General features: G+C 40.8%; 1 protein-coding gene across 1 annotated transcript; it reads left to right on the top strand.

The window, feature by feature from the left end:
• Positions 1–1,818: 1,818 nt before the first annotated feature.
• Positions 1,819–7,914, top strand: LOC139312725 (vomeronasal type-2 receptor 26-like; the record flags this gene model as incomplete). The annotated part of the gene is made up of 3 exons (XM_070937754.1): positions 1,819–1,935; positions 5,585–5,662; positions 7,084–7,914. Coding segments are annotated over exons 1-3 (1,026 nt in total), but the record flags the coding sequence as incomplete, so codon positions are not given.
• Positions 7,915–12,063: the final 4,149 nt, after the last annotated feature.

Raw genomic sequence — 12,063 nt, 5'->3', positions numbered from 1 at the left:
ACAATTGCTACAGCAACAGAAATTTGCAAGTCTTGCCATAAAATTGGGAAAAAGTTAATATCCTGAGATTCTTCCTCAAATTACATTTCTGCCTTGTGCCACTATTCCCAAGTAGCCCTCATGTTATGTGACCCAACTAGGGCATAAGCCAAAATCCATCTTGTGTGCAGGAGTCACTTTCACATAGGTCAACTAGACAGCTTCCCCATGACTCCATCTGCTATGTGAATTACAAGAAGAGACACAAACATGTTTTCCATTCTCCTGCATGAAGAGCAGCTGTTGCTAAGGGGATAGGACAATGGCTCTTCCCTGCAATTATCAGAAGAACAGATACATGCTTCATGTATCCCCTGTGGATTTCTAGGCACAAAAATCTTCCAAGATAAAATTTGCTTTAAAAAATATCTCTGAGTTCACCAGATGGGGTGGGCAGATCATGTCACCTTAGCCTGTCTTGCAAAGAGCTCACTCCTGGGTTGGAAGAGACTCACATGCCTTTGTTTCCTCTATGGTCACAGCCTAAACAAAGGTAAGAGGAAGCATTGTTGCTATAAATTTGTCCTGGTGCCATCCAGGAGGCACAGGTGGTGTCTGATCTGCTAAAGGTCCAGTGAGATTTCAGGAGAAACCTTCAAATCAGTTTCTGCATAAACCTTGATTTCTGTTCTAGGAGGGAAGGAGACGAGACTGACAGTCATGCTACTGCTGTTGCTGATGCTTTTCTGGCTCCTGGCTCCAACTACAGCAAAGAGTCTGAAAACCATCTGTGTGTTCAGGGGTTATATCGACTTAAAGGAATGCTACTATAGGCCTGGTGATCTCATTATTGGTGGGAATTTGCCCTTGGGAACCATTGTAACGTCTGTTGTCCCAGTCTTCGATACAATGAATTTTCCTATAGATCGTGCGTAAGTTTCAACTGGAGAGGAAATATGCAGATAATTGTTTTCTTTGCTTTAAATTCAGGGAGTTTTTTCAGAAATACTTCTAGAGTCCTGGTGCAGTGCACATTTTATGCTTTTCTCAATAAAATAGCAAGCTGTTGAAATATGCTGGAATTCTCAATCTCTTCATCAAGAAGATGATAAACAACAAAAATGAAGAGGGAAGCTGTGCTGGCCTAGTGAAGAAGTTGAATTGTAATATTAATCTGACCAGTAACTTCTGGTAGAAAATTCAAATAAAAGCTCAGCACTCTTCAAGTGTTCAGGATACAAAAATCCCTCTCAGTGTTGGAATCAGCATTACTCATGAATAATAGCCTTCAGTAAACCTATGAGGTGACCCCCACTGTACTCCTGTGCTCAGCAATCCTTACCACACCTGAAGAAGCTGCTCCAAGAGAGACCTGAAAGAATTACATTGAAATGGGAGCAGTTGTAAAGGATTTCAGCTACCGAAGCAAAGTGAATATGGCAGGGATGATAGAGAGTATAAAACAGTCCATGATATTGATGGAAAGGCTTGTCTCCTTTCTCACAAAGTCATCCAAGTTTAGCCAAGGAAATCCTTTGAAAAAAACCCAAACCCAGTAAAATTTGGGAGTTTCTGCTCCCAAATTTTCCCCCAAACAGTGAAGCAAATTCTACAGCCATGCACAAGTTTTCCTGTAATGTTCTGCAATGTTTTTCTCACCACAGACTCATCATTGGTAACTACCAGCAGTTCCTTGCATTGATGTTTGCTGTCTCCCAGGTCAATAAGGATTTTCTTCTGCTCCCCAACATCACCCTTGGCTTCCACATCTATGGCCATTTCCAGAGGGAGAGGTCTATTTCCTTAAACAGCCTCTCCATGCTCTCCTCACGAGGCCAAATGGTTCCAGGGTACAAATGTGATGTGAAGGACACTCTGTTCTCCGTCATTGGTGGTCTCAGTGCCAAATCCTCGAGGCAGATGGCCTCCATCTTCAGCATCTTTAAGGTCCCACAGGTAAGGGAGCTCTCTTGGATAGAGTATGGAGTAGACAAACTCTCAACTTTCCAATCCACATCTATGTGAACGCTGAAACAATCAAAGCCAGTTCACTGTGTTTGGATGATCAGTGTTTGGTTTAATTCGGTATACACAGGAATCAGGAAAAGATGAGAATGCTCCATACAAAGTCGGCGCTGAGAGCAAACACCTCTCAGCACAATTTAAACAAGCTGCGCCGCCCGCACCCCACCCTCGTAATGCATCTCAGCTGTTTGGCAGCCACTTCCTGCTCACTCTAACCAGGATATGGGATCATGACGCTCCCAAAGCTACAATGATGTTGATTCATCGGCCACATATCCCCTCATCTCGCACCCATTCAACCATCATCAGTAGTCCATTAGTGCCTCCACCACAACCGAAACCTAGCCACCCAGTGCACATCCCCTCCTGGAATCATTGCAGGAGCGTTGTGTGTGTGAACCTTCTTGTGACAAGCCATGGCTGGGCTCGACACAAACATCAGAAGCATACTCAGAAGCGAAAGAGGTAGTTTTTTCTGGGAGGGGGCATATAACGAACATGTGACATCAAAATGTGTTGCTGGGAGATCTTCCTAGAAAGGGGAGGAGATTAATCTTGCCACTCAAAATGAGTCAACCTGACTGCTGGGGCCACAAACCACACAATGGTGACCCCTAAAGTCAAATATCTAACTTTACTTTGTTTTTGAAAAAAGACTCTCTTTTTCTTCAGCTCGGTGTTGGCTTTGAGTTTTCTCAGGGGGAGAGAAGAATGTATCCTTCCTTCATCCGGATTAATCCCAAGGAATCTCCTCAGTATGTGGGTTTAGTCCAGCTGCTCCTGTATTTCCAGTGGAACTGGGTTGGCCTTATGGCCCCTGAAGATGACAGGGGAGAACATTTCATTTCAATTCTGATGCCAATGCTCCAGGAGAAGGAGATCTGCCTGGCCTTCACTGAAAGGTTGAAATTAGATAATATTCAGATTATAATGAAAAAATTAGTTCTCAATTTACAGACTTGGTCAAAAACTAAAGTGATTATTCTGTTTGGAGACTTTGATTGTAGTTTCAGTGTACAGGCAATTTTGTCTGTCCAGGAAAAATTGATCAAGACAACATTGCAGAATGTTTGGATCTTAACCTCCCATTGGAAACTGAGTTTGCGTGAATCTAAAGACACCTTGCTATTTCTAAAGCCTTTCCATGGAGTCTTGCATTTCAGGGACCACACTGGGGATGTCTCAGAATTCAATCATTTTGTTCTGTCTTTAGACCCCTTGAACCCACAAGGGGATATATTTCTCCGTCCATGGTGGGAAATCGTCTTTGGCTGCAAGATTCACCAACCAGACAAGATCCCTCCAAAGGGGGCAAAAATATGTACAGGAAAGGAGAATCTGCAGAATCTGCCCAATTACATCTTTGAAACAAGCATGACAGGTGAAAGTTACAATATCTACAATGCCATTTTTGCTGTGGCACACGCTTTACATGCAATGTATGGACCCAGAGCCCAACCGACCATGATGAGGCTTGGAAAGAGGATCTCCAATGTCCAGTCATGGCAGGTAATTACTGTGGCTTCCTTAGAAAGGAAAACATATTAAAAGCAATTATTAGAAAGAGATGAAATAAGAATAATGTTTTGTTGGAAGAGTTTGGGGGGGGGGGGAGAAGAGAAGTAAACCAAATGAGCTCTCCATAAGATCCATAAAAGAAAGACCTTCATAAAGTCCTGAAAGGCTTCAATGGTTGCCAGAGTTTCAGGAGGTAACCCTGACAGGGAGTAGATGTCAGCTGAGACCAAAAGAACAATCTGGATGTATTTGAGAAAGAAGCTTCCAGAAGTCAGTAGAAGTCCTAGTTGGCATATTTGTGGAACACCCTCTGTTTCCCTCAGCATGGAACCCAAATCCAACTTGTAGAAAGACACTCAATTTGTTTGAACCTTGGTTTATGTTTGTATAGTTTAACATCCTCTGTGACCCCACTCAATTTGTCCAGTTTTACATTTATTGCACTGCTCAGCTTGTTGTGTGAATTCAGAAAGTCTCGGTCCATCTGAGCACATATAGCAGGACTCAAAATAGTCTTAATGGGTTGTTTGTCTGAAACCCATCAACTTTTCTGCATTAATGGATAGATGTTGAACTTCTCTGAACAGTGAAGAGACAAACCAGGGCAAGCCCTTCCTTTTCCTTGACTCCATTTCATCAAACAGGTGCTCTGCATTGTGCTCTGCATTGTGCTCTGTTCAATTCTCAGATGGAGAAAATCAGAGGAATTGTACTCTGTTCTCATACAAATTATTTCATTGTTGCTAAAGTGAATTGATCAGTTACAAGACCCCAGGACAAAGTAAATATTTAAAACTACATGTAACCAAGTATTATAGGAGGAACAGCATATACAACCTTGTAGATGACCTTCACTCTATCAAGGACCTTGGAGTACTCATCTCAAATGATCTAAGCACCAGAGCCCACTGTAACAGCATTGCCAAAAAGGCATTAAGAGTTGTTAATCTAATCTTGTGAAGCTTCTTCTCCGGTAATATTGTACTGCAAACTGGGGCATACGAAACCTTTGCTAGACCAATTCTCAAATACAGCTCATCTGCCTGAACCCCACACTGTATATCAGACATCAATACAATTGAACGAGTCCAGAGATATTTCATGAGAAGAGTACTCCATTCCTCTGCTCACAACAGAATACCTTATGCCACCAGGCTCGTAATCTTGGATTAGACAATTTAGAACAATGCTGCCTTTGGTCTGACCTAAGCATGGTACACAAAATTATCTGCTACAACATCTTACTTGTCAATGACTACTTTAGCTTCAACTGCAATAACACAAGCACACAATAGATACAAACTCAAGGTAAACTGCTCCAAACTCGATTGTGTAAAATACGACTTCAGCAACAGAGTGCTCAATGCCTGGAATGCGCTACCTGACTCTTTGGTTTCTTCCCCAAACCCCCAAAACTTTAACCTTAGACTGTCTACTGTTGACCTCACCCCATTCCTAAGAGGTCTATAAGGGGTGTACATAAGCGCACCAATGTGCCTACCATCCCTGTCCTAATGTCCCTTTTTATTCATATCCATTTCATGTATTCATAATCATGTTTATACTTATATGTGTTATCTTATACATATTTGAGAAATAATAAATAAATAAATAAATAAATAAATAAATAAATAAATAAAATATTAATTTTGAAATGTGGCAGTAAAATCTTTCAATGTACTTATTCTGATGAAGCTTGATTTGAGGCAAACATGATACAAAGGACCAAAGAAAAACCATTTGTAGTTTCAGAGTTAAATATTTGGTGTTACTGCAGATTCCTCAGTTCTCCACCAAGGGAACTCCTCTAGTTTTTCAGAAATAAACTCATATTCTCAAGTTGGTCACCATGTTCTGACAGAAGCCATAACCATACCTCTAGCCCAAATACTCCTATTTCTGAAGGTCTCCTTTCTTTCAGATTCTTCCCTATTTGGGCAATGTGCAGTTCAACAACAGTGCTGGAGATGAAGTCTCCTTCTCAGAAGATGGACTGGGATCTGCTCGTTATGACCTTCTCAACTGGGTTTTCCTCCCCAATCAATCTTTTCTCCCCATGAAGGTTGGGCAAGTAAATCCTGAGGCTCCCCCAGGCCAAGATTTCACCATTAAATCTGATGGAATCGTCTGGGGCACAGAGGTGAGATGTAAGGTAATATTGTAAGTGCAGGGAGATTCATTCTCTTCCTGAGTTACAGAAGATGTTTCTAAGTGGAAAAATAATCAATTGAGTCAGAAATTATGGAAGTCATTTGGTGAAAAATCTGCTTTGTATCTAGCATATTTGGGGTTTGATTTGTTTCATTCCACAAAGGGTTAGGCTTGGGAGCAACATCTGCTTCAAATGCAGGATGCAAATACAGCAAGCCACATGGATTTCTATGGATCATCGATGCCTTTTAGAAATGCTGTAGTTCAGTCACAAGCCTTCCTCTGCAGGCTGAGATCCCAGTTCCAATCTCCAGCATCTGTTGGTAGGTTGCGAGTGCCACTGGCCTGAATCCCCCAGCACCTGTTCCTGGTTTGTGATAGACAGTGGCAATCTATTTCTTTAGAACAGAATCTGAAAATAGGAGGAGGAATAAAGAAGGGAAATCATAATGGGGAATAGAATGAGTGCAGCAAGTTCATTGCTTAAGTAATTTCAAATACTTCTCTTTTAGACCATCCCCTTTGCCAGATGTGGCATAAAGAGGTGCCATGCAGGAGAGAGGAAAAGAGTTCCAGAGGGAAAGCAGGTTTGCTGCTACCAGTGTGATGCTTGTCCAGAAGGGACCATTTCTAATCAGACAGGTAGACAAGACTTCAAAAGTAGATCTTCCAAGATCAAAGAAGACATTCATTAAATCTATTTTGTTTTTTGTGATCATTTTTGATATGGTTGACATGCACTCATGCTTTTCAGCAGAACCTTTCAGTTGGTGGATATAAATTGCCCTGGCCACAGAAGTCACCTTTCCTAATCCTCAGCAGTTCCATGCAGGATAGTTTTAGGGCAGAATTTATGAATCTCCAACTTGCATTTCAACTCCTCCTCTAATATCTGATTGTGAAACCCAAAGTCTAATCTTTTCCTGAGGAAGTGGGGTTTTCAGTCCAAGCTTTAATTCTTATTACTTAATGCATGTTTCATCCATCAATATTATCAACCTCTGAGGAAATAGACCTGCCAGAGAAAGAGGAGATTCATCTATCTGTGCCTCTTTGATAGAGTAGGAGCGATCAAATAAGTCTGAATAAACAAATCTGAAGCACAAAGCAGAGAGGTTAAGGCAAGGATAATGTACACATAAACAAAACAGCAACATTCCTGGATAACAGATCTATCGATCTTCTGTGTGTTCCATTATAAAGTAGGGGAGAAAACAGGCAGCAATCTCAAATTGAAAGACACATTACTCATGGAATTTCATAATGAATGGATAGCTGGAATTGAACTAATCCTCGTTGCTGGTTAATCTATCCTAGAATCATTATAAATGCAGCATGATTTGCTTGAATGAATGAATTCTTAAACAAAGATTCTTGATTTCAGATGCTGCTCACTGTGAACCCTGCCCAGAAGTCCAATATCCCAACAAGGACAAGGACGAATGCATTGCCAAGAAGATCCACTTCCTTGCCTATCAAGACACCCTGGGATACACTTTAGTTTCTCTCACTCTTTTTCTCTCTGTGAGCACATCTGCAGTCCTGGTGATTTTCTATAAATATCATGACACACCGATTGTTAAGGCCAACAACAGAGAACTCACCTACATCCTCCTGGTCTCCCTCCTGCTCTGCTTTCTCTGCTCCTTCCTCTTCATTGGTCAACCAGGGAAGGTCACCTGTCTTATACGACAATCTGCCTTTGCCATTCTCTTTTCCCTGGCAGTTTCCTCTGTGTTGGCAAAAACTATCATGGTGGTTCTGGCCTTCATGGCCACTAAGCCAGGGAACAGGTCAAGAAAACTCTTAGGAAAACCACTGACTAACTCTATTGTCTTAGCTTGTCCCCTGGTCCAAGCAGTCCTTTGTGCCACCTGGCTTGGAACCTCTCCTCCATTTCTCAACTTGGACTTCCACTCCTTGTTTGGAGAGACCATCTTAGAATGTAAGGAAGGTTCGGCTTTAATGTTTTACATGGTCCTCACCTATCTAGCTTTTTTGGCCCTTGTCAGTTTCACAGTGGCATTTCTAGCTAAGAGATTGCCTGATAGTTTTAATGAAGCCAAGTTCATTACTTTTAGCATGCTGGTCTTTTGCAGTGTCTGGGTCTCCTTCCTCCCCACCTACCTGAGCACCAAAGGAAAGTCCGTGGTGGCTGTGGAGATCTTCTCCATTTTGGCCTCTGGGGCTGCTCTCTTGGCCTGTATTTTTGTCCCCAAATGCTACATTATTCTGCTGAGGCCCAATCTGAATTGTAGAGAAAATATAGTAAGAAACAAGAATGTCTAACTAATGCCGGGATCTGCTTTTTATATTTATATTTCTCTTTGTGGCATGTTTAGAATATGATGATTTCTAAAAAAAATAATGTCTTCAAAGAGGAATTTCTCCATTAAAAAATTCCTTATCAAATGCTGCAACTGGTTAGAATTTACCTGTGGTCAACAGCAATCACCCAGCCTTTTGTTTATCATGCCTTCAAAATATCCTCGTGTTGTCCAGTGCCTAATGTTGATGGAAAACTAGTTATTAGAGATGTATTCATTATTTCAAGGAGGACATTTTCTCATTCCATTCTTTTTAATTTAATTATTTTTTAAAATAGTGTTTTAAAGAGTTGGAATCAGTGTTTTTAGGCCTATATGGTTGTTTCCTTCGACGTCTGAGGCTTTATAGAGTTCTCTACCAGTATTCACTTCTTTTTAAGAACATTTCCCTTTCCATAAAATGGCCTCTCATGTGGCAAATAGAAAGAATGGAGGAATGTGTGCTAGCTGGCCCATAAAATAGCAATTCTCTGGCTTTCAATAAGCTTTATCAACATTTCTATGGCAACGTAACTGATATACTTTTTTATTAAGAGAATATTTCTCTGTTGAAGATAGTAACAGTAGAAGAGTGGCAACATAATTGATAGTTTGTTAATTATGAATAGGTATGATTACACCACCTTATGCATAAATCATTTTCTCCTTCTTTCTCAAATGTATAAATATGAGTGCAATCTTTGGTCTTCAAGGGTTCCTCCCACTATTCTTTGGAGAAAATGTACCCTGGGCACACTCTTAACAAGCAATACTGCTGTGAGAATTGATTATTGATTTTTGGTCCTGCATTTGGAGCCTGAAGGCTTAAGCAGTTGTAATAACTACATAAACATGACAGATAGTGCTTGTTTAGCAACAATGATGAAATAGTAACTTTGCAACCAGAGACAATGACTGAACGATCCAAGGACAGAGGCATGGGAATAGAATGCAAAGGGCCACCAAATAAGCATCAAACTTTAGACCTATTACCAAAACAACTAATTTTAACCTCATTGGATACTAACAAGATGACATATGGGGGAAGGCCTGGGAGTAGGGGAAATTACATGGTTTATACAGAAATCTTCAGACCTGGCTTTGCTTACGCAGTAACCACTTGACTTTTAGTAAAAGTATACCCAACTCTACAGATAGAGTCAAGGATTTTTCTTTCCTAAATGTCTAAGCTGGGACAGGCCTGACATTCTGTCCACCAGCAAGGCCAGCAAAGGCATTATGCAACCGGTGGTCCCAACTGGAGAGCCATAGATGATGCTTCCTAAATTAAAGGCTCTGTCACTCCAGGAGAGATTGAATTTTTTCCCCTCTCAGATAGATGTACAGAGAGCACAGTCCTGCCCTGCATTGACAGCAGGCTACAGCTTGTGGGCCCCTCTTTGCAAACTGCACACCTCAGGCCATGGAATTGATCAGCAAACGGAAGCACTGAATTGGCTGCTGAATGGTGGGAACAGAAGCTGTCTGGCCCATGTGCTCACCCTTTCAATTGAACCTAAGTGGGGCAGCTCGAAGGGAGTCAAAAGGCAACCATGATCACTCCTGCCACAGCCTGGGGTATCCAGTTTGCAAAGAGGGTTGCATGAACCATAGCAGCTAGGGAGGGGTGAATGCCATGGGTCAGCTGGGGTGAGAGGGCTGGGATGAAGTGGATGTAGGCAATTGTCCCAGACTACACATTGACCATGTTCACAGGTCTGTAAAGCATTAAAAAAATGATGTTCTTCATCAATGTTGGGGCAGATTCGCTAAGCAAGCACTTCCAGCATGATTTTGGTAGCAGCCACCAGTGGCCTCATTCAGTTGTGGTCCCTTGGAATATGGTGGCCGCTTCTGTCATTGCACCAGGTGGCCTTGTGACAAAGAGATTCGTTCTGCTTCCTCTGGCTGTTTATGCAGCATTGCAGAAAACTCTGGAGCTCCAGCGAAGGTAAAGTTTCAGGTGGGGGTCAACAACGGTGATTTCATTTATTTATTTTATTTTCCGAGTGCAGAACATCTTACAATAAAAGGAGAAAATATGCTATTTAAAATTGGCCTATTGATCTAAATAAACCAAAAACCAAAAACTATACAATCAATATAAAAATTAAATGCAAAAAAAGAAATCTTAAGAAGAATGAAAATATTAATCTTAATGTGAACGTGGGTAAATATTTATAGGAGCATTGCATGACAATTGAGAATTCTTTCTTCTGGATAAACTTTTCTTTCTTTTGATGAGTTGGCTTAATGGAAGTTTGTACTTTCTCTAGGCGAAAATTGATACTTTAAAACTCTATATGTATTTTATTACTCTCTGCAATTCTATCCATATTATTATATTTTTTTCTTTATTTTTTTAATAATTTTCAATAATTTTTTTTTAAAAAAAATATATAAAAATTAAACACAGAAGGAATTTAAAAACCGTATTTGACATTATACAGGCCATATTCGTTCAAAGTTACAAAGGCCCTGAAAAAAGTGACTTATGACTGTTTTTCACACTTACGACCATTGCAGCATTCCCATGGGCATGTGGTCAAAATTTGGGCCCTTGGCAACTGGCTCATATTTATGACGGTTGCACTGTCCCAGGGTCCTCTTTTCTGACCTTCCAACAAGCCAGGTCAATGGGGAAAGTAGATTCATTTAACAACCATGTCATTAACAGGGGGGCATGGATCTAGTTCACAGGTGGTCACAACTATATCCCATGGACTCTGTCGACATCCTTTGGATCAGCCGGATCAAAAACTGTTCCTAAATTACTGCAAAAGTCCTTTCCCCAGCCTTCTCCATAGGATCCACACCATGCTCGGCCTCCAACTGGGAAGAGATCCAAGCAATTTTATCAACCAGAATTCCTCTGTGAGTGTGAGAAAAAAAATTCCCTCACAGTTGCTGTGCCTATTAATGGCCTTTGGCTTAGATAATTGAATAGGCCAATCAGAGTGCAGCTCCTGGTTTTGAATCTCCCGGGCTTTTTCTATGCCTTCCCTAACTGTCACTAACTGTCACTAACTGTCAGCATATAAGGAGCTGCTTGCCAGCAGTCTAACCCAGTTCGGGATCAGAGGCAGAGCTGAAGTCACCAAAGCCTCTCCCTTCTGAGGAAGAAAGGCCCAAACTCCAATCGTACAGGGCGATTGGAGAAAGAGCTGACAAGATACTTAAGGAAGAGACTGACAACGGATATTCTGTTGAATAGGCTTTGTTTATTTTCGTAAATAAAACAGTTTAGTTTAAAAATCTTTGTGAGGCTCATTTAAAAGCTACACATGACCCTTACCCAGAAGGTTCCAGATCATCTTTAAAAAGGCCACGGGTGTCACTCAGTGTTATAAGAAGTGCAAAAAGAATGGAGAAATATTGACATTTTGAGGCTTGTAGTGCCATGAGGTAGCCTTAATAGAAGCTCTAGCTCAGATATGTCTGTCACAAGTAAATGCCTTATTCTCCATTATGTAAATAGTATATGAACGGGATATCAGGGGTTAACTTATTCTTCACTTCTTAATGTATTCATACTTCACCACTCCCTTTCCTAGCTCCACCCATTGTATATATAAGGAGCTGGATACATCCCTTTTTTGCATCTATCTGTGAATATTCAGTGAATATAGAATGCCTTATGTAAATAAAGAGAGATATATTTAAACTCTTAATTCTCTAATTACTTATTGAGTCTGATCCTGAAAAATATCGTAACAATCTGGTAGCAGAGGATGGTTTAATTGACTCAATAAGAATTTAAATATGCCTAAAAGAGATAGGCCCAACACCAGGGCATACAGCAAAAAAATGGAAACGGACCAAGAGATAATCGATGAGTCCACGAATGCAATTTCAAGAGAATCTGAAGAATACACCACAGAGGACGAAGAAATAATAAATGAAGATAATGACCAGGAGGAAAACGAAATAGAAAACAACGAACTCAGGTCAGAGATACTAAAACTTTTAAAAAGCCAAAAGAGCGATGAAAGTCTCATTGCGAACCTCCAAGATATACTAAAAAACAACGGAGCAGCGAGAGAAAAGCACATCGCTACTGAAAAGCCAAAAGACTCAAAAATAG

The sequence above is a fragment of the Pituophis catenifer genome, unplaced genomic scaffold, assembly GCF_029215685.1.
Source record: "Pituophis catenifer annectens isolate HBS135680 unplaced genomic scaffold, rPitCat1.0.hap2 SCAF_1, whole genome shotgun sequence".
In the NCBI taxonomy this organism is placed as follows: domain Eukaryota; kingdom Metazoa; phylum Chordata; class Lepidosauria; order Squamata; family Colubridae; genus Pituophis; species Pituophis catenifer.
The sequence above is the reverse complement of the archived record's forward strand: the minus strand, read 5'-3'. Positions and strand labels throughout refer to the sequence as shown.